At 43.6% G+C, this 26,459-nt stretch overlaps 1 protein-coding gene across 1 annotated transcript in view; it reads left to right on the top strand.

Moving 5' to 3' along the window:
* The first annotated feature begins 3,048 nt into the window (after positions 1 to 3,048).
* PPM1H (protein phosphatase, Mg2+/Mn2+ dependent 1H) overlaps positions 3,049 to 26,459 on the top strand; it is a 226,381-nt gene continuing 202,970 nt past the window's right edge. The window contains exon 1 of the mRNA XM_036458585.2: positions 3,049 to 3,787. Coding sequence (XP_036314478.1) covers positions 3,543 to 3,787 — 245 coding nt within the window. The 5' untranslated portion in view covers positions 3,049 to 3,542. The remainder of the gene's footprint in view (positions 3,788 to 26,459) is intronic.

Here is a 26,459-nt window from a genome sequence, read left to right as displayed (position 1 = left end):
AGAAGCTATCTTTAATTGCTTTATTTCTGAATTTTTGCAAACCACATGCCCTTCTCTGAGTAAACACAAGGAAATATTTTGGAGTCTTTTACTTTCTCACTTACAGTTCCATACTATTCAATTTTATTTCTTTATTGACTACTGGAGGCCTGGTGCACGACATTCATGCAAAGGGGGGACATTCCTAGCCTGGCCTGCACCTTCTCAAAGTTTGGGACCCCTCAGGGGATGTCTGACAGCTTAGACCCGCTCCCTGCCTAACTTGGACATCCCCCAAGGGGGCCTTAGCACTGCTCCAGAAGCAGGAGAGGCTCTCACCACCATCACTGTGCGCTCGCCAGTCATGAGCCTGGCTTCTGGCTGAGCAGCACTCCCCCTGTACAAGCGCACTGACCACCAGGGGGAAGCTCCTGCATTGAACGCCTGCCCCCTGATAGTCAATGCTCGTCATAGCGATTGGTTATTCTGCCATTCAGTTGATTTGCATGTAAGCCTTTTATTATATAGGATGATCTGGTACTACTTTTAAATTGAAAATAAATGAGACAAGAAATTTTTAACCCTATTTTTAGTAAATACTAAAGCATTATCATAAAGTGAAATGAAGGGAAGAACATATTAATCTTAATAGGAGTTACTGGGGGATCCAGTAACATGGTTAAAGGTAATTGTCCTCCAACAAAAGCTTGAGAGAGGGGTTGTAAGTTTATCTGAGCATGTGGTTGGTTAGATGGTTAGCCACTATATAGGGATTTCCCACTGGAAGTATAGTTTAGCAAAGCAAAGGTTGAGAAGATTGTTTTTGTTTGTTTAGGATTTTGCCCCACATTTAAAATTAGAAAAAGGGGCCAAGATAAAATTATACTTCTATTTTGTGAAAAGTAATAAAAGATCTCATTGACAAGAATCTTATTTCACTAGAGTTTGAATGTTGTTGTGTTTTACATAATTATTTGGTGTATAGTAGACTGGAGTGCCAATTCATGAGAAAGACAAAGGGTGACCCAGCGATTCCACTTCTGAATATATATCCAAAGAAACCTAAAACACTAATTCAAAAGATATGTGTACCCTATGTTCATTGCAAAGTTATTTACAATAGCCAAGATATGGGAGCAACCCAAGTGCCCATCAATAAACAAATGGATAAAAAGTAGTAGTACATATGTATACTAATGTAATGGAATATTACTTGGGAGCAAAAAGTAATGAAATCTTACCATTTGCAACAGCATGTATGGACCTAGAGGCTATTATGCTAAGTGAAATAAGTCAGAGAACGACAAATACCATATGATTTCATTTACAAGTGGAATCTAAAGAACAAAATAAATGAACAATTGAAAAAACTCAGAGACAGAGAACAGATTAATGTTGCCAGAGGGAGTGGGGGTGGGGGAATGGGTGAAAGAAGGTAGAAGGGATTAAGAAGTATAGATTGGTAGTTACAAGACAGTCAAGGGGATATGAAGGACACCATAGGGAATATAGTAAATAATATTGAAATAAATATGTCTGGTGCCAGGTGGGCACAGGAATTATCTGAGGGTGAGGGTAGAGAGAACACTTTGTAAAATAGATGATTATCTAACCACTATGCTGTACACCTGAAACTAAATACAAAATAATATTGAATGTAAATTGTAATTGGGGGGAAAAAGCCAAAGGGGGAAGTGCTTTAAAAATATTATAAAAGGGCTGAAACCGGTTTGGCTCAGTGGATAGAGCGTCGGCCTGTGGACTGAAAGGTCCAAGGTTTGATTCTGGTCAAGGGCATGTACCTTGGTTGCGGGCACATCCCCAGTAGGAGGTGTGCAAGAGACAGCTGATCGGTGATTCTCTCTCATCGATGTTTCTAACTCTCTATGCCTCTCTTTTCCTCTCTGTAAAAAAAATCAATAAAAACATATTTTAAAAAACTTAAAAATATATTATAAAAGGAATCAATGAGGTTTACTAAGGCTTCCCCTTAAACTCTAAGGCTTAGAGCAAGGATTCCAATTCCTCTTCAGAGAATTAGTATCCCCTCCAACACACCTGGGCTGCTCCCCCCGCCACCACAACTTCCTAAGAAAAATGAGAGCCTGTATTTCCTCCTGAATTCCAAGTGAGCCTTCACTGCATAACTCCACATGACAGAATCCTGGCAAACTAAATGGTAGGTAAACATAGGAACAGGATACGGAATAAGTAAACATGAACAGGAAACAGCTCTCTTGCAAAAAGCCAATATTTAACAAATGTTATGCCTAATGAAGCACATTCATCTGCTTTTCACAATTTTCTGTTTTGTTTCAATACAAGACCACCAAAAAATTTTATCGTGGCAAGCATTTTTTTTTTACTTTAGCATTTCATTGAGTTGCCATGTTCTAGTTTATTTCCTTTAGTCTTTAAATGTTGCTACTTTTGTAGCAACACTTCCAAGTAAAAAAAAAAAAAAAAAAGTCTGCACCAAGTTTCTCAATAGTAAAAAGGGTCAGCTTTGAAAAGACACTATCGTTGCTATGTTGGAAAAAAAATGCTGTATACATTAAGAAAGCATTGAAGCACTAGGTAACATAGGGCTTGCTTCTGGTTTCTTTCGTTTTCTTCACCATTAAGCTTATGCTGGGTTTGAGATAGACTTCGCTGTGCAGATCACGAGGCGTGTGGTGATAATGAACAACTTCAGTGATTCCAGGAATGCCTGGGGGAAAAACTTCAAGTGATTCCCGTGCACCTATTCCGGTGGTTGCTTTTTAAAGCTCTGAAAAGTCTGTTGCACCAGGTGTTCCTCGTCTCCACTGGAGGGAGGACTTCGAGCGTCCATCCAGGTTTCCACCTGTCTCCTTCCCCCTCTCCAGCTCTCACGTTTCCTTTCTCCAAGGTGCAGCCCTGCATGCCTCTGAGAGCGGATTCCTCCGCTGGCTTTTCCCGGCTGCCTGGCCCCACGTGACGTCCCCTAACACCTGTACCATCTCAGCTCACAGCGCCCCCATCCCCGCCGCCAGGTAACAGACCCTGCCCGGCTCCCCAGCTCCCCCTTCCCCTAGGAGGTCTCGATCTGAGCGCCAGCCTCGCTCGGGCCGGCAGGGGAGGGGCTGGCTGAGCTCCGGCCAAAGCGGCAGCGAGAGCCCGTGCAGCCTGATTATCACATGACTCCGCGGCGGCGGCGGTAGCCGTGGCAGCAGCAGCGGCGCCGGCTCCGCGGGTCCACCCGGTGGGCTCCGCTCCGTTCCGCTCCCGCAGGAGCGCAGCGCGGCAAAGGGTCGGGAAGGGACCTGCAGCCCGCGAGCTGCGGCCGCCCAGCCGCTCTCCCAGCCCGGCCCGCCCGCTCGATGCCTCTGGTTGCGGAAGTGCAGCGGGGGTAGGCGGCGGCGCGGAGCGCGGGAGGCCCGGGCTCGGCCCCCTGCAGCACTAAGGGCTCCGGGAGCCCCGCGGCGCGTCCCGAGCGCTGCCGCCGCCGCCCGCGCGCCCGGCGCCCGCCGCAGCCTGCATGCCCCGCGCCTCCGCCGCAGCCCGCTGCTCGCACCGCCGCCGCTGCCGGGCGCCGGAGTAATATGCTCACTCGGGTGAAATCTGCCGTGGCAAATTTCATGGGAGGCATCATGGCTGGCAGCTCGGGCTCCGAGCACGGCGGCGGAGGCTGCGGAGGCTCGGACCTGCCCCTGCGCTTCCCGTACGGGCGGCCGGAGTTCCTGGGGCTGTCTCAGGACGAGGTGGAGTGCAGCGCCGACCACATCGCCCGCCCCATCCTCATCCTCAAGGAGACCCGACGGCTGCCCTGGGCGACCGGATACGCAGAGTGAGTGCCGCGAACCCACCCCGGCGGGTCCCCCCTCCTCTCCTCGCGGCCCTTCCCCGCACGGCTGGCTCCTAACCTCCTGCTCTCTTCTGGTTCCTCAGCCCCAGGGCTCTCCGGCTGCAGGCGCCAGGCCTCACCGGGCACCTAGGCGGGTACCTGACCGCATTCCCGGCTCCTCCACGCCCCCTTCCCCCATCCCCAAGGACGCGGCGTCTCCTGTGCGGGTGTGGGTGGTAGATGGGTAGGTGAGGCGCTAGACCGTGGGAAAGCGGAGGTTGGACGGATCTGTGATTTTTTTTTCGGGGGGCTGTGGCACTTGGGAATGCGTAGAGCAGTTCTGCTGAAGTTCGAGATGCAGCGGGGACATCTGGGATCTGTGTTCCCCACCCCAAACCTGTGTGCCTTCAGGTGAAGTGGAGCGATCCCCGCGCCAGGGGTGGGGGTTGGGGTGGTGTCCGAGCCCTGGAGGCGGCCGCATTCGCTTCCGAGGTTGCACACTTCGGAAGGTCTCCGTTTCCTGACTTCAGCCTAATAGCTTGTTCGCTTCCCTGTTTGCAGGTAGTTAAATCCCTGCGCGTACGTTAAAATGCCAGTGCAATTCCCTCCAGCCCTTCGGGAGGGGAAAACTTGTTCCAGGTGTTTAAGGACAGCGTTTTGGTGATCCGCTTTGGCGATTCTACGAGCGTTTTTTGCCTGATTGGCTATTTCAAGAACCCACTGAGTTTTGTTGACGCCCTGTTGTGGAGCAGGGCAAGGAGGGCGGGAGGTTTTAATGGCCTCTGCCCCCCTCCGCCGCTACTCCCTCATTGACTCTATTAATGACCATTTTATGAATGGTAGGAGAAGTGCTGTTTCTCCCCCCTCCCCCGTTTAGCCTTATGGAACTGCAAAACTCCGAAGGTGGGATTTAAGAGCACGGAGTTGGGAGGTTGGCAGTGACCTGGTGGTTGCAAACATCGCACGTGAAGCCCCTGTGCCGGGCACACCTGCCCCTTCGGCTTTAACTGGGTCCGCTCTGCGATCCCGGCCGCCCTCGCCCGTGCACAGCCTCGCCCGCTGATTGGTTCCCGGTGAGCCAATCAGCTCTCCCTCCCGACGCCTGAGCGCTTTGATGCTGACCCTGTTCTGGTGGCCCGGATACCCCCTGCGGGCCGGCTGGGTTCCCCGGGCACTCTGGCTCAGGCAGAGAGGTGGCCTGGAAAATGCCCTGCTTAGAATCTGGAATCTCCTCTTCCTCCCCCACTTCCCACATATAACCGTTCCTCCAGGGGCTGAAAAGGAAAATGTGTATCAATGGGGATAGACAGAGTGTGAGAGTGAGGAATCCGAAGTGGAACTGCTGGGTGCTGAAACAAAAATCAACACCATAGAGGGTTAGCATGGAAGAGAACGTTGAGGGTGGGAACGTACAGAATACTTGTGTAACTTCCAGGAGAAAGCCAAAACAAAAACAAACACCTCTGAAAGGAAAGACCTAAAGGAGGGAAAAGTGCAGCGTCTTGGCTGCAGTAAGAAAGCATTGTTGAAAAGCTCATTTGGACCCTTTGCAAGACACAAAGCACCTTGAAGGCATATTCCGCCCTGCAGTTGTGTAGATGGGCCCTTGTGCCTTACCCCAGACCTGAAAGGGGAGGGGGGGGTGTCACTCCAGTGGGCTTTCCATGGCAAGGGCACCTGTCCGGGGAGTGGAGAAAGACAAGTAGGCAAATGGTGAGAGGTAGGAAGGAAGCTGTTAAGACACAAAATGTGGAAGCCTCTTGGGCACAAGAAAAGAAGTACCACCAAAACTGGTTTGGCTCAATGGATAGAGCCTGGCCTGCGGACTAAAGGGTCCCGGGTTCGATTCCAGTCAAGGGCATGTACATACCTTGGTTGCAGGCACATCCCCAGTGTGTGTGTGTGTGTGTGTGTGTGTGTGTGTGTGCGCGCGCGCGCGCGCGCGCGCAAGAGGCAACTGATCGATGTTTCTAACTCTCTATCCCTCTCTCTTCTTCTCTGTAAAAAAAAAAATCAGTAAAAAATATTATTTTTTTTTTAAAAGAAAAGGAGTACCTCAGAGAAGCAGGACAGATCGGAAAGGGGGAAACCCCACCAGTTTCAGAATGTTTGAATCCTGTGGCCGGCACACAATGAGCCAAGGGCTGTAGAGATGATCAGGGAATCTGAAATGAGACATGTAGGAGAAGTTGTACTTCTGGGGCCCTACCTCTTCCTAGCTGGGCTTCAGTTTCCTTATTTCTAAGACCAGGACACGAGAGAGGATCAATTTGAAGGCTAAGAAAGGCCATTGTAAAATGCTTCATTTTAAAAATAGTACATGTTAATTCAAGCTAAAACCAGTATGTAAATGTAAGCCCTTTCTCAGCCCCCAGGGGCAGCTGTGATTCAGCATTTTGTGAGTGTGCCTTCTAAGCTTCTTCGGATGCACCTGTAAATATGTATCATGCATTTCTTCTTTTCCCCCAAAAGATCCATACTATGCCTGTTGTTCAGTAGCATTTTCTTAAATCACGGTGTCACTGGTTTTATCCCAAGTCAGTACACATAGAAGTGCCTCATTCTTTTAAAATGTATCATAGTACTAATAGCAGCTAGCAGTTAGTACTTGCTGTTTAGTGCTTGCATTCTTTCCAGGTTTGTGTTATATCATTTGATTCTTACAACAACCCTCTAAGGCAGCTATTTTCAACCTTTTTCATCTCATGGCTCACATGAACTAATTATTAAAATTCTGCAGCACAACAGAAATATATTTTTTGCTAATGTGACAAAAAAAATAGGTATAATTTTGATTTATTCACCCTGGATGGCTATTGTTGTGATGGCTAGTGCCATTTATTTTTATTTTTTAAAAAAATATATTTTATTGATCTTTTACAGAGAGGAAGGGAGAGAGATAGAGAGCTAGAAACGTCAATGAGAGAGAAACATCAACCAGCTGCCTCTTGCACACCCCCTACCGGGTATGTGCCCGTAATCAACGTACATGCCCTTGACTGGAATCGAACCTGGGACCTTTCAGTCCGCAGACAGACACTCTACCGCTGAGCCAAACCGGTTTCGGCTGGCTAGTGTCATTTAAATGTGACAATCTAAGGGAAAAAGGTCAGTGCCTCTGACTAAATAGTCAGGAATTGCATGCTTTAAAAAAATCTTGTGGCATACCAGTTGAAAATCGCTCTAAGGTGAGCACTAACAATTTCATTTTATAGATGAAGGTACAGAGGCATGGAATGGTTACATAACTTGCCCAGAGTTATACCACCTTAGCAGAACCTGTATTTGAACCCAAGCAGCCTGACTCGGTAGCCCACAACAACAAACTACCTCCTTACAATGTATGAAATTGTGGTACATCCATCTGTACCCACAGTTAACCATTAACATTGTCTTGCCACCTCCCTCTGTCAGATGTTGTACCTTATCACTTCCTCAAACCTTGAATTGTAGTTATCTTCCTGCAAAATATATCTTGAATGACCAAAAATGGTTGAAATAGGGAAGGGGAGGGAAAGACAAGTAGGAACTGGTGCTATGATTAAAGGCTGCTGCCATTAAAATTGCCCCTTGCTACAGGGTATATTGGGAGGAGGAATTATCTTCTCTTTGTCCTAGAAGGTACTGGAGAAGGGATGACATTGGTAGGAAGATTGCTCAGAGAGTGGAGATACGAGAGATGGCACTGAGTTGGGGCCTGAGTCAGAAGTGGTTTGCTTATCTCTCTGGAGAGAGAGTTACTTGCTAAGCTTTCCTGGGGAGGAAGACTTGGCATCACTGGGTGAGACATTGAGGAGTCAGAGGAGACTGGAGTTCTAGTGTTGATGGCTTTTTGGATGGTAGAAAAATTGAGAAATGGTTTATTTGTTGCCACTTATTATTAATCCCTTTCAAGAAGAGATACTTTTGCCGAAACCAGTTTGGCTCAGTGGATAGAGTGTCGGCCTTCGAACTGAAAGGTCCCGGGTTCAATTCTGGTCAAGGGCATGTACCTTGGTTGTGGGCACATCCCCAGTAGGGAGTATGCAAGAGGCAGCTGATCGATGATTCTCTCTCATCGACGTTTCTACCTCTCTATCCCTCTCTCTTCCACTCTGTAAAAAGAAAAAGAAAAAAAAATCAATAAAATACAATATATTAAATAAATTAAAAAAAAGAAGAGATACTTTTTATAGAACATTGAACTAGAGATTTGGGGATCCAGAAACTGAAGACCCACATTTATTAAGTCAACTAGAACCCAGTACGCGAAATTCGTGCATGGGTAGGGTCCCTAGCAGCTGCCGGCTGCTGGCCGGGGCCTTCTCCTTCGGTCTGTGCCACCCCCTGGTGGTCAGCGCATATCATAGCGAGTGGTCAAACTCCCAGTCTCCCCGTAGAACTCCCTAGGAGACACTTTGCAAATTAGGCTTTTATATCTCTAGAAGATATTTATTGGCAATGGGTGGGGTGGGATTTCCTGGTTCCTCTAAAAGCTTCCTATTATGGCTGAAAAGTTAGCTGCGTGATTAAGGGCTACATGCTAGGTTTACAAGCACTGAAGTTACAGACAACATCCATAGAGCTAAAATCTTCCCCACAACTTGCATTCTAGTTTGGCTTTGAAATTCCCGACTTAGCCTGTTAGGTCTGCTCAGAGTGAGGCCATTCGAAGCATCAATCTGACCCAGAGACCCTTCCCAGCAGCTACTTGCTTTCTCTCTCCACAAGTTTAAGTACCACCCAGGTGGGCCCTGTGCTTCAGGGATCTAGAAGTCAGTTCGATTTCTAGTTGGCTAGGAGCCCATTTTGACTTTTCTTCTTTCTGACCTGTTTGTCCACCTTTCTCCTACTGATGGCCATTTGGACATAGATATATAAGTGGATATCTGAAACTTACAGCAGTAGAGAATGCCAGAGAATGTGCAGCTCCCTATCTGTGAAAGCAGCATATTCAGGTTTTTATCTGTGATAAATTTCTTGGCTTGTACAGAAAGAATAATAATTATAGCATAATTTTACTTAGGTTATAGCTATAACTCTGCACATTTTTTAAGTATCTTTTCTCATAAAAATACCCTGTACAGAGGTACAAAAAAAAAAAAAAAAAAAAAAAAAAGCTTAAGAGTTTCTATTAAATGTACATTATTAGGTCTAGTAATAATTAATGTCGTTTTCTAATACTTTTTAAAATCGAATTTATTTAAACAATACAACAAAATTTAATCAACAATATAGTTGCTGTTGCTTTCTACTACTTGTGCCCAATGCTCAGGAAGCATTTTAATCCCTCTGTTGTAAAATTCTTGTGATTTTGATGCAAAAAATTCGGTCAATGCATTTTGAGGCATTCTTCATTATTAAATTTTTTTCCAAGAAGAAAGTTTTGCAAAGAACGAAACAAATGGTAATCGGAAGGGGCAATATCAGGAGAATATGCAGGTTGAGGGAGAACTTCCCATTCCAACTGGCGCAGTTTTTCAGCAGTGATTCTTGCAGTATGTGGTCTTGCGTTATCGTGGTGAAGAATTACGCCCTTCCGATTAATCAGCGCGGGTTCTTTTTCTCTTAAAGCTTGGGCTAACCTTTCCAATTGGGCACTATACACTGCACTTGTAATGGTTTGGTTAGATGGTAAAAGTTCACAATGAAAAATTCCTTTAAAATTCCACCAAACACACAACATCACTTTTTTCGCATGCAAGTCAGGTTTTGGCGTGGGCTGCGGAGCCTCATTTTTGTCCAACCATTGAGGCTGCCTTTTCAAATTAACATACAGCACCCATTGTTCATCTCCGGTAACAATTTGCTCTAAAAACGGCAAACGGTTTTGACGAGAGAGGAGCGAACTGCAAATTGTGACTCTTTGATTACGGTTGTTGTCGGTCAACTCATGAGGAACCCATTTTCCAAACTTTTGGACTTTGCCAAGTGCACGCAATTGATTGGAAATTGTTTTTTGTGAACAATTTAAAGTTGTCGCAAGCTCTTGTTGGGTAATTTGAGGATTTTGCACCAAAAGAGCTTGAAGAGTTTCTTGATCAAAATTGGACACATGGCCTCGACCACTCTTGTCATCTAACGAAAAATTTCCCTTGCGAAATTTCTCAAACCAACGCTGGCATTTTCTGGTGCTAACTGCATCTTGACCAAGAGCACTACAGATGTTTTTTGCAGCCTCACTTGCTTTTCTTCCTAATTGGAACTTGTAAAGCATGCAGTGCCGAATATGCTCTTCATCCGCCATCTTCTTAGCCCTAGTTTTGCAACAAAAACCAAACCAAACACAAACTTTTTCAAGCAAAACTTGTTAATTGCACTTCACACGTTCTGTAGATACCACGTGTTTGAAGGTTATGTCAATACAAGTCAACGCCAAGCAAGATTTTAAACGAATGTTTAAAAACGACGTTAATTATTACTAGACCCAATACATAAGTTCTTTTTGTGTCGTTGACTTCAAAACTGCGAAATATTGCCTGGCTGGTATGGCTCAGCAGTTGAGCGTCGACCCAGGAACCAAGAGGTTGCCAGTTCCATTGCCTAGTATTTGGCACGAAATAGCAATTACCAATAAATTGCATTACTTGCCTGTGCAGTGGAGATGACAGAGCAACCACTATTTCTCTCTTGTTTCAAAGCTCATCAATCCCCTGGCTTTTCTTTTTCCCTTCTTACCTCCTCTAACACACCCACTCCTCCTGCACCTCTTAGCAGAGCTCCTTTCCGAGAACTTCCTGTTTGACTTTGGCCACTGAAGAACCTCCAAGTTCTCCACTTCTTGTTGTATAAACAAACGAAACAGGGGGTGGGCTGTCTTATTTATAGAGCTCTCTATACCGCCTAAGTCCAAAGTGGTAGAACATATTTCTCTAACCTCTCTGGTAACCTGCAGAAATTACTGATTTTCCTATTTTCAAGTAGGTAGCTAAACTCTCCTCCTTTTTTCAAATTTACCAGTATACTGAAGTCATCCTCTTTACAGTGAATCCCCTGGGGTATCCTTTTTCATAGGAAAATGCATCAGCTTCCTACCAACTAGTGATGCTTCAGGCAGAAAATTGAACCAGTCTGAGGGGTTGTGTTTATTCTGTGTTTCATCCCCAGCAATATAGACATCATTTCTGATATTGCCTGACCACAAAGTGTTTATCATTACAACAATACCAAGTAGTGACTTAAAACTGATACTAGAATTGTTTTATAAAAATATATTATTGAAGATAATTTTTTATTGAAATATAATTGATATATAACAGTTCCGGGCATTTAAATAATGATTCAATATATGCATTAACACTGAACATCCATAACATACAGGTGAGCTTTTTTTTTTAATCATATATGAGCATTTATCCTAGAACTGCTGTAGAATGGGAGAGCAGCAAGTCTTCCACAAAATCTGCTTCCCAGCCTCCCATAAGCCAGCTGTTTATTGGGTAAAACAAAGATTACCTGGGGAAGTAGGGATTATAGGTTATGATGATTTAGTCTTTGAAGATTTACTCTTAGCATTGTTCAACTATGAAACACAAGGTTATTTACTGTAGTCACCATGCTATATAATACAATATATCCCCAGATTTAGTGATTTTTATAACTGAAAGTTTATACCTTTGATTACTTTCACCCATTTCCCCCTGTCCCCAGACCCCTTCCTTTCCCCTCAACCACTAATCTGTTTTCTTAATGAGTTCTGTTTTTTTTGTTTGTTTTGTTTTTTTCCATTTTAGTTCTATATATGAAATGATATACATTTGTCTTTCTCTGTCTTACGTATTTCACTTAACAGTGCATTCAAGGCCCATCCATGTTGTTGCAAGTGGCAGGATTTCCTTATTTTTTATGGTTGAGTAACATTCCATTTTATATAGAGGCCCAGTGCATGACATTCGTGCATTATGGGGGAGGGCTCCCTCAGCCCGGCCTGTGTCCTCTTGCAAGTCTGGGACCCACTGAGACAGCAAAGGCTCCCACCATGCCACAGCTTCTGGCTGAGTGCACTCCCCCGGTGGCAGACACTGACCACTGTGCTGAGCGTCTGCCCTTGGGATGGTCAGTGCACACCATAGCGACCTATCATTCTGACCTTGGGTCTATTTGCATATTAGGGTTTGATTATATAGGATATACATATATATGTATGGAGGTATCATATATGTATATAGTAGATCTTTATTCATTCATCCATTGATGACATGGCTATTGTAAATAAGGCTGCAATGAACATGGGGGTGCAGATATCTTTTTGAGTGAATGTTTTCCTTTCCTTTGGCTAAATACCTAGAAGTGGAATTGCTGGGTCATATGATAGTTCTGTTTTTATTTTTTGAGGAACCTTCCTACTGTTTTTCAAAGTGGGCTTGCATCAACTTACGTCCCACCAACAACAGTACACAAAGGTTCCCTTTTCCCACATCCTCATCCACACTCGTTATCTCTTGTCTTTTTGGTAATAGCTATTCTAACAGGTGTGTGGTCATATCTCATTGTGGTTTTGATTTGCATTTTCCTGATGATTAGTGATGTTGAGCACCTTTCCAAATACCTGTTGGCTGTCATTATGTCTTCATTGGAGAAAATGTCTAGATCTTCTGCTCATTTTAAAAATCAGATTGCTTTTTTCCTATTGAATTATGGGCCCTTTTATACTTTAGATATTAACCCCTTATGAGATATATGATTTGCAAATGTTTTCTTCCATTTGGCAGATTGCATTTTCAGTTTTTGATGGTTCCTTTTATTATGCAGAAGCTTTTTAGTTTGATGTAGTCCCACTTGTTTGTTTTTGTTGTTGCTGCCTTTCCTTCGGTGTCAAATCCAAAAAAGAAGTCATCTTTAAGCCTGATATCAAGGAGCTTACTTATGTTACCATCCATATATTCTTCTGGGAATTGTATGGTTTTGGATCTTATGGTGAAGTCTTTGATCTATTTTGAGTTAATCTTTGTAAATGGTGCAAGATAGTGGTCCAATTTCATTCTTGTGCATGTGGCTGTTCAGTTTTCCCAACACCACTTATTGAAGAGACTGATTTCCTCCGTAACATATTCTTGGCTTCTTCGTTGTAAATTAATAAACCCCATATGTATGAGGTTATTTCTGGGCTCTCTATTATTGATCTATGTGCCTATCTTTCTGCCAGTACAGTACTGTTTTGATTACTATAGTTTTGTAGTAATAATGGGAAATCAAGCATGATGCCTCCAACTTTGTTCTTCTTCCGTAAGATTGCTTTGGCTATTTGGGGTCTCTTGTGTATCTATATAAATTTTAGGATGGTTCATTTTATTTCTGAGAAAAATGCTATTGGAATTTTGATTGGGATGGCATGAAATCTATACAGGGTGGGTAAAAGTAGATATACATTTATTTGTATGGAAAAATAGTACAATAATTAATTAACAATAATACAAGAATTAAATTATGTGTTTTGTGTACTAACAACTGTGAATATACTTTTGCTTCATTCCTACAAATCATTTTGGGTTGTACGGACATTTTAATATTATTTCAGTACATGAGCATGGACTACCCTGTTTCCCCGAAAATAAGACAGTGTCTTATATTAATTTTTTCTCCCAAAGTTGCGCTAGGTCTTATTTTCAGGGGATGTCTTATCTTTCCATGCGCTAGGTCTTATTTTCGGAGGATGTCTTATTTTCGGGGAAACACGGTATCTACCCACTTATTTGTGTCTTACAGTTTTCATGTACAGGTCTTTCCTTCTTGGTTAAATTTATTCCGCAATATTATTCTTTTTTATGCAATTGTAAATAGGATTATTTTTCTTAATTTTTCTTTCTGGTAGTTCATTATTAGTGGATAGAAACACAATTGATTTTTGTATATTGATTTTGTGCCCTGCAACTTTACTGAATTGATTATTTCTAACAGTTTTTGGTAGACTCTTTAGGGTTTATGATATATGATATCATTTAATATGCAAATAATGACAGTTTCTACATCTTCATACCTGTGGAATACTTTTCATTTCTTTTTCTTGCCTGATGGCTCTGGCTAGGACATTCAGTATTATGCTTGCAATATTGGGCATCCTGTCTTGTTCCTGATCCTAGAGGAAAAGTTTTCATCTTTTCACCACTGAGTATGACGTTAGCTGTGGGCTAATATATGGCCTTTATCATGTTGAGTAAATTCACTCTCTACCTACTTTATTAGTGCTTTTATCGTTAATGGGTGTGGAATTCTGTCAAATGCTTTTTCTGCACCTAACAAGATGATTATATAATTTTTATCCTTCATTACTGTGGTATGTCACACAGATTGGATTGAACCATCCTTGAATCTTTGGGATACATTCCACGTAATAAAGATGTATGATCCTTGTAATATATTGTCAAATTTGTTTAGCTAATGTTTTGTTGCGTTTTGAATCTCTGTTAATCAGAAATGTTGGCCTGTAGTTTCCTTTTCTTGAGCCGTCCGTGTGTGGGTAAGGCTGGCTTCCTAAAATGAGTTTGGAAGTGTTTCCGCCTCTATTTTGTGAAAGACGTTGAGAAGATAGGACAAATTATTTTTTAAAAAATATATTTTATTGATTTTTCACAGAGAGGAAGAGAGAGGGATAGAGAGTTAGAAACATCGATAAGAGAGAATCATCAATCAGCTGCCTCTTGCACACCCCTACTGTGGATGCACCTGCAACCAAGGTACATGCCCTTGACCGGAATCGAACCTGGGACTTTTCCGATGCTCTATCCATTGAGTCAAACTGGTTTCGGCAGGACAAATTATTTTTAAAGGGAGATAGCTTCTATTCTTGATGTTTGGTAGAAATTAAACACCTTTATAGTTTTCTCTAATATGTCTACTTTGAACAGAGGATTGATATTTTCCCCATTGATTTATGCTGTTTTCTGTCTGGTCATAAGCGTAAATCATCTGATTTTAGTTCTCTCACTCAACTAGTGCAATCATTGCATTTCTACTATGTGGCAGGCATTGGTCCCAGGCTGCGTTCATAATATGACATGGTCATCATCCTTAAGAAAATTTAGTGGCATGGTCTTTCTCCCTGTGGTGTCATTTTAAAACTAAATTGAAATGAAATCATGGACTGTTAAAAGAGACCAGCACTGAGCGGGGGCAGGTGAGTGTGTGTGTGTGTGTGTGTGTGTGTGTGTGTGTGTGTGTGTGTGTGTTTTGTTTCCAATGTCTTAATGCTTCTGAGCAATTACAAATCTCAGTACTTGGAGTCTCCTTTAATCCACACTAGGAGAGCAAGCTGTTCTTTTCAGCAAGCATTGTGATTAGCTGCCAAATGCTCTGTACCTGTATAAGGGTATGAGAAAAAAAAATTATTCTGACACCTGTTAAAATAGTAAGGAACACTGTATGAGTACTTTGCAGTAGGGGAGAGAGTTCAGACTCCAAACTCAGCAAAGACAGATGGGAATTTATTGCCAATGAGTAGAGTGAGGTCAGTGGATGGAAAATTACTAAAGAGGAGAGAGACATCACAGGTAGGGGGATTCTCATTGACAGCGATTAAGAGCTTATATAATATATCAAAGGTAGAAGATGAAGCAATTGATTAGATACGAAGGATGATTAGATTTGACTGCTACTAGTAAGTCCTGACATAACCAAATAAATCTATTATCTGCCATCACCAACAGTAAAACCAGAAATATGGATGCAAAAATGAGTTTTTCGTGTTTTGAAAACGCTATGATATTGCTCCTATTTTCTAGTGTGTTTTTTTCACAAAGCCATAAAACCATGTATTTATCTGCCCTGGAGGATTCCCAAGGTCCTTTCCAGTTTTAAACTCTGTGAGTTCCTGAGTTAAGGCTAAGGACCTGTTTCCTTCCAGGCTCAGTCCCCCCGCCCCCCTCCATCCCCCATAGGACCTGCTGTCTGTCTGTCTGTCTGTCTGTCTCTCTCTCTCTCTGTCTCTCTCTCTCTCTCTGTGATTATAATTTTGAATTATTTCCCCTAGCCCTTTAGTATGAAAATTTTTGACCATGCAGAAAAGTTGAAACCACTCTGTACTCAGCATCTATTTGTTCATCATTTGCACTGGGTAACACACATTTTGCTGTACTCGCTGTTTTGATATCCAGCTATCAATAGGTCTTGTTATTTTTAAGTATATGTTTCTTTTAGTTTAGTAACTTTGATTTATTCTATTGTGTTGTTTTCCACAGTAAATTAAAAATTGGGTTTGAGTAGCTTTGACATTCTCAGTTGAGAAAAGCACCAAACAATTGAGTCCTCACCCTAGATTTAACTTTTATAGTATCGACACCTTGGAAATGCTCAGTGGGTCTATGCACTTTTCATAACTCGGCATTCGCATAACGGAGCTTTACATGGGGCCAGATAGGAAAGTAGAAATGGATGACACATCTCTTTGCTATGCTCCTGTTTAATGAAGTCAGTCAGAAATTTGTTTAGAGCTTGAGTTACCCCTCTTTGTGCTGGTGGCCAGTCAGTTGAATTCCACCCAAGAAGTACTTGGTTTACCGGAGACTTCAGAATGAGTTGCTTATGGTGAATGAAGATGCCATTGTGCTGTGTTTTCCTTACTTCCAAGTGGACATTGTCTACCAGGAGCCTTAGGGAGATCAGAATTCCTGCTTAATTGCTTTTTTTCTGCTGTGGTCAGATCAGTTGGGTCCTCTGGAATGTGAATCCATAGTGTTTTCTTTATTTCACTATTTCTGACTTAGTTTTCTCTAAATGGCCATAAAATTTAAATGCTTACTTGTGTTTTCCCTCCTTGTGGAATTTATGCTCCTTCATTTAAAACTAGAGGCCTGGTGCACAGAATTTGTGAATGGGGGTGGGGGAACGGGGTGTGTCCCTCAGCCCAGCCCCCACCCTCTCCAATCTGGGATCCCTCTCACAGTCCAGGACTGCTGGTTCCCAATTGCTCGCCTGCCTGCCTGCCTGCCTGCCTGCCTGCCTGCCTGCCTGCCTACCTGCCTGCCTGCCTTCCTTCCTGATTGCCCCTAACTACTTCTGCCTGTCAGCCTGATCACCCCCTAACCACTCCCTTGCCAGCCTGATTGATGTATAACTGCTTCCCTACCAGCCTGTTTGCCCCCAACTTCCCTCCTCTGCCAGCCAACACCCCTAACTGCCCTCCCCTACAAGCCTGGTGCCTCCCAACTGCCCTCTCTTGCTTGCCTGATCACCCACAACTGCCCTTCCCTGCTGGCCATCTTGTGGTAGCCATCTATGTCCACTTGGTGGCAGGACCTTTGACCACATGGGGACAGACATCTTGTGTGTTGGAGTGATGGTCAATTTGCATATTATTCTTTTACTAGAGGCCCGTAAGCGGGGTGTCCCTTAGCCCAGCCTGCACCCTCTCAAATATGGGACCCCTTGAAGGATGTTCAACTGCCCATTTAGACCCGATCTCAGTGGAATGGGATGTCCAACTGCCCGTTTCACTATTGTGTGTTGGAGTGATGGTCAATCTACATTATTACTCTTTTATTAGATAGGATAGAGGTCTGGTGCATAAGTGGGGGCCAGCTGGTTTGCCCTGAAGGGTGTCCCAGATCAGGGTGGGGGTTCCCTTGGGGTGTGAGGCAGCCTGGACGAGTGGCCTGTGGTTATTTGCAGGCCAGCCACACACCCCCAGCAACCTAAGTGGAAGCCCTGTATCTGGAATTTATTTACCTTCTACAATTGAAACTTTGTAGCCTGGAGCGGAGCCAAGCCTTCTGCTTGCTCCGTGGCTGCTGCCATTTCTGTTCGGATTTGTTTACCTTCTATAATTGAAACTTTGTAGCCTTGAGTGGAGGCTTAGCCCGGCAAGGGCAGGTGGAAAGCTTGGTTTCTTTCATTGACTGGGAAACTCAAGCCTCCCTCCTGCTCTCTGTGGCTGCAGCCATCTTGGTTGGAGTTAATTTGCATACTTGCTCTGATTGGCTGGTGGGTGTAGTGGAGGTATGGTCAATTTGCATATTACTATTTTATTAGGTAGGAAAATAATACCAATAGTTTACATCTGTATGATTCTGGATGATTATTAAGGCCCTGCCATGTACACTAAGATATACGGATGTTTTATTCATGTTTAATTAAAGAGGAAGATAAGGTCCAGAAAGGACCTAAGGTACTTTAGAATGTCATGCAGTCCCATGATCCTGGTGGTCATGACAGTCATTGAGCCCGATCATTCATGATGTGAATTTACTCATTAATCAAAACACATCATATCCCTATCAACAAAATGTCACAGAGAGTGTAATTTTTGTTAAAAGAAACTAATCAGACCTAATCTCCAGGTGGCTTTAAGTTGGATAAGGGCATGTTAGCACATGAAGTTTTATATAATAAATAGGATTCTTTTCAAAGCTTTAAAAAATATGATTGACCCTTGAACAACTTGGGTTGAACTGTGCAGGTCCACTTCTATGCAGATTTTTTTTTCAATAAATGCCTATGCTGTTTTTGATCTGTGATTGGGAGTCTGAGAATGCAGAGGGCCGACTGTATGCATTGATCTGTACCTTTGTATATAAGGTACTTGAACATCCATGGATTTTAGTATCCATAGGCGACAGGGTATCCTGGAACCAATCCCCCACAAATACTAAGGGACAACTGATAGAGTCAAATTTGGGAAGAGTCAAATATTATATGTGGTTTTCCAATCATACTGGAGTTGGTTCCCCAACCCCCACATTGTTCAAGGGTCAGTTGTAGTTCTATTGAGTATAACAGATTTTGATAATTATACTTAATTTTCTTAGTATATGTGCATTTCCTAAACATAACAGTCCAAATCTTATTAAAATTACTATCTTTTCTTAACTTCAAAGTGTTTTTTCATATTTTAATGTTTTGGAACCCTGTAAGTCTCAGTACCAGTCTAGATTTTTTGTAGTGATGTTTTTCTAAAGTTAATAAATAGATTGTGTGTTTTACTATATAGCTACTTAGAACTGAGGAAATACACTTAGGAATTTTAAATAATGGGGCTCAAATGAAAAGACAGGTTTTATGAGAGAGCCCCTTTTGGGAGTTCTGTGACCCAAGTTCTTACTTTACTTTTAAGCATAATAGTTTTTCAAGTTTGAGGGAATTGTTTAAGTTAGTGAGATTTGCAGGCCAATGAGGCTAGCAGGGCCAGCATGGCGTTCGTTTGCTGCTCTTCAGCATGCTGGGCTCTTGCAGAGCCTGTGACATGGAGTGAGTGCATCAGTGACTTGCACAAGTCTGGCCTCATGGAGTCTGGCTAGATTGGTGGTCAGTCAGCACAGGGCGATGGGGTGGAGAGAGAATCAGTTTGCCAAGCAGAGAGGACCAAAGGGGTTCGTGTACTCTGCTGTTCTTTCAGGGAGTTCACAAGTAGACATTGAAGCTGTTTAAAAAATGGTGCCTCTTTAACCATGTCACCCTTTTTCATGTAATTACGGGGGGTGGGGGAGGAACAGGACATCACAAGTGATAAATTGATTTTTTTAAAATAAAGATGCTGTGGATTACTGAATCACTGTATTTAAGTAGTCTGCTATGGTGTACTAATTGTTATTCTGTGCCTTTTTGAAAAGGTGAGCATTGACAGATTATATTTAGAACGCACAGCTGGCAAAAATAAAAGACAGAAAATAAGTGTTTAGTAGGAAGCAAATGTTAAGCATACAGGGACTATGAATAGCCCATAAGAGAATGTGAGAGAGTGAGCGAGCCAAGCTGGTGTTACTATAGAAAGAACTATTTAGAGGGTTGTTTTCTTAAGATAAAAAGAAAAGGCTGCAATATTTTGTCGCAAATAGCCTGTAAGATTGAGCTCTAAAATATATGTTTGGGGAAAACGAGCAATTTGGTCAGCCTGTGAGGGCAGCATTTGCTGAGAAGCGGGTTGACAGAGCCGGATTAGAGGGCCCCTGGCTGCCTTCCCTGTGCTTATTCATAACGGGGCCAGGCTGCCCTGTTGTCACAGCCAGGTGTCCGCGCTGGGCTGGTGATTCAGGGCAGCAGCAAATGGGAGGAAGAGAAGAATTGGCAACTCGGAGTATAGCAGCTGGTGTTTATTTTTTAAAATATCTAGGTGCTCAGATGGGAATTGCATGGGCCTACAGTTGCAGCCCCGCCTCTCCTTCTCCCCCTGTGCCCCCAGGTCATCAGGTCAGTGCTGACGGAGGCCATCTGGCCGCACTGGCTCGTTCCCACCTCGAATACCACCTGAAGGCTTGCCTGCTGCCATGCCAGCCTCAGAGGCCCCACCACAGGTGCCTTTGGTAGAGCTGGAGAGTCCTTCCAGGCCTCGTTCCCAGCCATGGACCCTTTTCTTTTTAGATGTATTTATTTATTTAAAAATGTGTTTTTATTTGTTTTAGAAAGAGACAAAGGGAGAAGGGGAGAGAGAGAAACATCGATTAGCTGCCTCACATACTCACCTTGACCTGGGATTAAACCTGAAACATGGGTATGTGCCCTGACTGGGAATCGAACTGGCTCCTAACCACTTACCTGCCTGCCTGATCGCCCCTAACCCCTCTGCTTTCCTGATTGTCCCTAACCATTCGCCTGTCTGCCTAATCACCCCTAATTGCCTCTGCCTAGGTCCCCGCCATGGCGGCTTCATCCAGAATGATTTCTGGAAGGTTGTTCGTCAGTCCCGTATAATTAGCATATTACGTTTTTCTTATTATAGATTAAGTTGCTTCCTTAAAAAAAAAAATTGAACCAGATACACATTATCTGCTAGTTAGCAGGAAGGGTGGGTGTGGTGGTAAAACTAATCTTTCAGCCAATATCAAAGGATTAACCTTTGCTTCAGTAAACATGTGAGGCCTTGTTCTCTCCAATCTGGTTTCATTAGCTTTTTTCCCCTTCAATATTTAAAATTGCTGAGGTCTCCTATAGCTTCCCTTCCCAGAGTCTGGACCACAAGTTGAACCTCTGCCAATCAGCTTGGCTTTAGCAGCCCACCCCTCCCGGTTTTCAGCCAGGTGTGCTCAGACTCCTGTTAAAATCATTTTGTTTGGGATTCAGATGTGTAATGCTTTCATTGAATGCATTATTTCAAAGTCCCCAGTGTCCTTTTCCTGTTGAAAAGCTCTGTTTTAATGGTTTTACTCTCTTGGCTCCCAAAGTACTGCTAGTTGCCTGAGAGACCTGATGCTTGTCAGCTGCAAGTTTAATTAAACTCCTGCTGAGAATATTCTTTTTTAGCCCAGTTTTGGCTCTTGGGCAAAAGTTTATCTTTATATCCATCACTGAGAACATTAAAACATTTTTAGGTGTCTACAAATTTATCAAGGTGGAGGAAGGCATTGATTAGTCAGGAACATAGAATTAATTGTTGTTGTTGTTGTTAATCCTCACCCGAGGATAAAGGTGACGGGTTTGCGGGGAGGGGAGAGAAACATCAGTGTGAGACAGAGAGAGACATGGATTGGTTGCCTCCTGATCGGGCCTAAACGGGCAGTCGGACATCCCTCTCACAATCCAGGACTGCTGGCTCCCAACTGCTCACCTGCTTGCCTTCCTGATTGCCCATAACTGCTTCTGCCTGCCTTCCTGATCACCCCTTAACCACACCCCTGCCAGCCTGATTGATGTCTAACTGCTCCCCTGCCAGCCTGTTTGCCCCCAACTTCCCTCCTCTGCCAGTCTGGTCACCCCTAACTGCCCTCCCCTGCAGGGTTGATGACCTCCAACTGCCCTCCCTTGCAGGCCAGGGCCCTCCCAACAGCCCTCCCCTGCTGGCCATCTTGTAGTGGCCATCTTGTGTCTACATGGGGCCAGGATCTTTGACCACATGGGGCAGCCATCTTGTGTGTTGGGGTGATGGTCAATCTGCATATTACTCTTTTATTAGATAGGATAGGCTGGGTTCAAATGGTGTGCTCAACTCCTGGGATACCACAATATCACAGTACTTAAAATTTCAGACATCCATCTGCTCAATAAATGTTTGTTGGAGGCACTGCCTGCTATTCTTTGCATCCGGACTGTTTGTAGGGAATGTCTAGCTTTCTGCATCTTCGCTGGAGGTGAGCAGTAGGAACAGACCCTGCTGGAAAAGGTAGACTTCTTGGTGTGTCCGAATGAGCACCTGGGAATGGGAAGTCTCTGTGAGTACTGAGCTTAGAAGGCCTTTGAAGTTGCCAGTCTTTTCTCTGCCCTCTCACCTGTTCAGCTTTTTTTTCTTTCCCTCATTTTCTTTCCTTTGTAGGTTTTTGGTATATTCATAAGGCACGTGCTCACTAATCCTTTCTCTATGCACAAGCTAAAGCATTATTAAATTGGTCACAATCTAGGGTTTAGTCCATCTGTGACTGGGTTACTTTCACTGAAGCTTGCAGCTTGACTTTGATACAAATACTCAAAGTCACCCTCAGTAATTGGCCCATTTCTCCCTCTGTCCAACCCGAAGCCAGTATCTTCTTATTTAAAATCACGTATGTGTAGATGTGAACCAATTAGAATAAAGAAATCCTGTACTTTAGCTTTAGTAATTCATTTCTGCTCCTATATTGGTATTGGTTCTCAAGCTGACCTGAAGAGCTTTTGTGTTTGTCAGCTGTATAGAAATAGTACTGGACATGGAAAAAATGTTTATAAATTCATTTAAAAAGAAATGTATATGCATTTTTTTAATGAAAAATAACCATATTGCCCCAAACAAAACCAATTTAGTGAGAAGAGTGGTATCATTGTGCACTTACAGATCTCTTCCGTGCCTGGTTAGTGGAAGACAGCTAGATTCTTACCTGCTTCTGTATTTACTCTGTGTATCATCACACTCCTGTCTAAATTCTGCTGCTTGGACCTTATGGATCCTTGAAGGTATCTTGGAGACCTCCAAAGGGGTTCCTAGATTATAGTCTGAGAACTGTTGGTGCAGAGGATAAAGAGTTACTTAGCACCATTTTGTGTGTGTGTGTGTGTGTGTGTGTGTGTGTGTGTATTTTTTAAACTATATTTTACAGGTAGAAAAACTTGACACTGCAAAACTTACCAAAGAACGTTTGCTGGTTCCGGTGGACACACGCTCCCTGTGGTCTTTCTTCACGGGTGGAGGACTTTGTCTTCTCCAAAGTTTGGGCTGTTTAAGACTGTTTGACAACCGAAGGGGGTTGGTACTTTCCATCTTTAACAGAAAACAAATTTAAAAATAGGTGTCAGGATTTGCTCGGGTGCAGCTCAACAATCAGTCTTGGAGCTCTTGAGGGCCTGTTATAGCAACTCTTGAATTATTATTAGTGCTACCGCACTGCTTTTCTTTGCACCATCAAAAATTTGCTGTATCCTTCACATGGGCTAAGGGTTGAAAGATACAGAGGTTATAACCTCAAGAGGCATACGCTCTTGTTGGGAAGATAAATCCATGAAAACAGCAAAACCTGAGCAAAGCGTGACAAAGGAGCAGCGTGGCCCTGGGAGACCAGTGCTTCAGAGAGGCATCCCAGGTCTTCTTGCTGGTCTCACCAGCTGTGGCCTCAGCAGCCTGGCTCCCTTGTTTGGTCCTCAGCTGGCTTGTTTATCAAGTGAGGTCATCGACTCATTCCTTTCCGGCTGTGAGGGGCTGAGGCGGTAAGCAGCGTACCAGGAGCTGTGCACCCGTTAGTTAACTGCCTGCTGGCATTGAAGTAGGATGCTTGTATACAGCCCGTAAAAATTAATGCCTTTCCATTTGCATCATCTAAACAGTCTCTGAAGGATCTGTAATAAAAGGTGGAAGTGAATTGAAAAGGTAATTACATTTTATGTAGTCTCTCGAATTTATAAATCCAACAGTATGGCAAGCCAAGAATAGGGATTGCTCACTAAGCCTCTTGCCTGGAGGGTAGCGTCCCCTCCCCCGCCCCAGTCAGCACGGTAGGACTGAGCACGGAACGCTGTTGTTGGTAACAGTTTCCAGAACAAGCTAAATACCCTGTTTCCCCGAAAATAAGACAGTGTCTTATATTAATTTTTTCTCCCAAAGTTGCGCTAGGTCTTATTTTCAGGGGAGGTCTTATCTTTCCATGCGCTAGGTCTTATTTTCAGGGGAGGTCTTATCTTTCCATGTGCTAGGTCTTATTTTCGGAGGTTGTCTTATTTTCGGGGAAACACGGTAAAAACAAACTTTTACATAAACAGCCTCTCCTGGATTGAAAGGGACTTAAATGTTAATGTTTTTCTGATTATTTTAGAGCAGTGGTCAGCAAACTCATTAGTCAATAGAGCCAAATATCAACAGTACAATTGAAGTTTCTTTTGAGAGCCAAATTTTTTAAACTAACTTCTTCTAACGCACTTCTTCAAAATAGACTCTCCCAGGCCGTGGTGTTTTGTGGAAGAGCCACACTCAAGGGGCCAAAGAGCCGCATGTGGCTCGCGAGCCGCCGTTTGCTGACCACTGTTTTAGAGTAATGTTGGTTACTATATATAGCCCAGAAAACTTACGACTTGGAACTATTTGTCTGGAAGGAGAAATGCTGCAGGGTGATCAGTGAAGCAGGTAAAGTTAGGATGGTGATGATTCCACCCCAAGGGGTTCCTGTTGGTCCTCCTCCAGGATGTCCTTGCTGAGGCACAATTTGGTGATAGATTATAATATGTAAAGTAATGTAGGTATCTGACTCAGGTCTCTGAAAAGTTGTGGGGGCGGGGGGAAGAGGGAGTGAAATTGCTTGAAACCTTCTACAGATCCTTCCAGAAAAAAAAAAAAAGAAAAAGAAAAAAAAAGACAGTCACAACCAGTTTTAAATTTATTTCCTCCTGGCACCTGACAGTGGGTGACTTCGGACATCCCCGGTGTTCTCGGAATTGTGCTGTCAGGAGGTGCCGCGCTAATGTCCTCCGCCTTGGCAGTTAAATCGCTGTGGAAGCAGCTGTATTGGATGTAACTTTGATCAATACCTTGTGCTGATATGTGGCCCTGGAGCTATGGAATCACTCTGCTCAGCTCAGCTTCTCTGACCTAATAGTGAAGGACAACACAAGCTTGGGATTTGGTTTTGAAAATTCATGCAAGGTACATTGTATTTTAAAAGCAGCAGGAAACTGAGAATAGGCAGGACCTATTGCCATAACGTTGAGGACAGTCCTCGTCACCAGCTTCGGTTCTTGGTGAGTCAAACTTGACGAGGCTGAGCTGCTGTGAAGTAGGTAACCAGGGGTGTGCTCGTTTCAGCTGCCGGTGACCGGCCACCAGGGGCAGCGGCCACTCCCTGGAGGCCATCGGGGGTAAGCAGCGAAGGATGAGTGGTTGGGATTCTGCCTGCCTCAGCTTCTTCCCTAATGTGCCTTTGGGTACATCACCTCATAGGACTGATTGATTTTATTTGTCAGTGTCTTTGTTCATAACAGAACTGCTCGAGTTTCCATTTCTGACTTAAACAGAAACCCGTTCAAAAAACAGTGTGCTAATTTTTCTCCACACACACACACACACACAAAAAGTGTGCTCTTTGTGTTTAAACCTAAGTTATATATCCTTTCCTGAGGTATTTATTTTTACCATGTCTTAAACAGCAGTGTAATGCCACACACACACACACACACACACATCTGTGAAACTAACTTTGCAGCCTTATAAGAAGCTAAGTCATCATTTTATTCCACAAGTATAATTGGCTAGGTACTTATAATATAAAGTGAAGGGGGAGCCATCTGCATTTCAATCCATATGGCATTCATGCTTTTCGGACGGAGTATGTTGTCGGACAGACACCAAAACTCAAACAGAAGGTGTTTAGATTGTGTTATGTTCAGAGAATTAGCCATTTGATTGTTGAGGTTCTGTTTATTAAAGACAATACTGTATGATCAATAGGGTCCATTTTAATAAGACACAGTGAGTGAAAGTAAAATTTAGACTGTTTCAGTTAGGTTGGCTGAAAACATTAAAATAATTCAGTCTTCAGTCACTTAATATTTATTAACCTCTCTGTGAGTTTAAGGCTGTGGCTGCTAAAAAAAAAAAAAAAATGCATATCCTATCTTCAAGAAGTTCCCACATTAACAGTGGAGATTCTGTGTGTATAACTATAATCCGGTAAGCCACTGTGATAACGGAATTGATAACACACACACACACACACACACACACACACACACTTGTGCCCCGTCTTCCATTTCCTCTGTTTCTTATCCCAGCATCTTCAGCCTTTTCCTCTCCATTTCTTCCCTCTCCGCCTATAGCTATGCTAAGTCATTGTTACAGGGTCACACAAGATATCTCCTCTTCTCATCCGAATCACCCCTTCACGTTACTGTTGCTCTGCTTTTGTAACCCCTTTACTTCCTTCCTCACAGAAGCCGTGGAAGGCCTGCTCTGAGCGAGCACGCTACTGGTGCCAGGGACACACAGACAACTAGGATAGGCCTCTTCCAGTGAAAGACCCGCTGAGGCAGTGGGGGCGGTGGGCCTTGTCTTGGAGGAGCAGTGCCAGGCGCAGTGCTGGGCTGCAGACACCGAGAAGGCTCCCCAACAGGAGAGGAGGGGCTGGGGGGCAGGTGTGGGTGCGCAGAATCTTCCCGGGAGCAGTAATTGGGCTGCTCATTCTCTCTTGTCCATGGATTCTTTCATCTCTTAACTTCTCACGACTCTTTCCTTCTGGCCCTTTTAAAAAATTTATAACCAGGCTTCCTTTTCTCAGAAATCTCTCTCAAATACTGGTGTCCCCAAGCTCTCCAGACCTCTCCCCCTTCTCCTCACCCTCTCCATTAGCAGTTTGTTTGTTTTTTGTTTGTTTGTTTGTTTGTGGTT

Source organism: Pipistrellus kuhlii, unplaced genomic scaffold, assembly GCF_014108245.1.
Source record: "Pipistrellus kuhlii isolate mPipKuh1 unplaced genomic scaffold, mPipKuh1.p scaffold_m20_p_3, whole genome shotgun sequence".
NCBI lineage: Eukaryota > Metazoa > Chordata > Mammalia > Chiroptera > Vespertilionidae > Pipistrellus > Pipistrellus kuhlii.
Note: the sequence above shows the minus strand (reverse complement) of the source record. Positions and strands in the feature narration are given on the sequence as shown.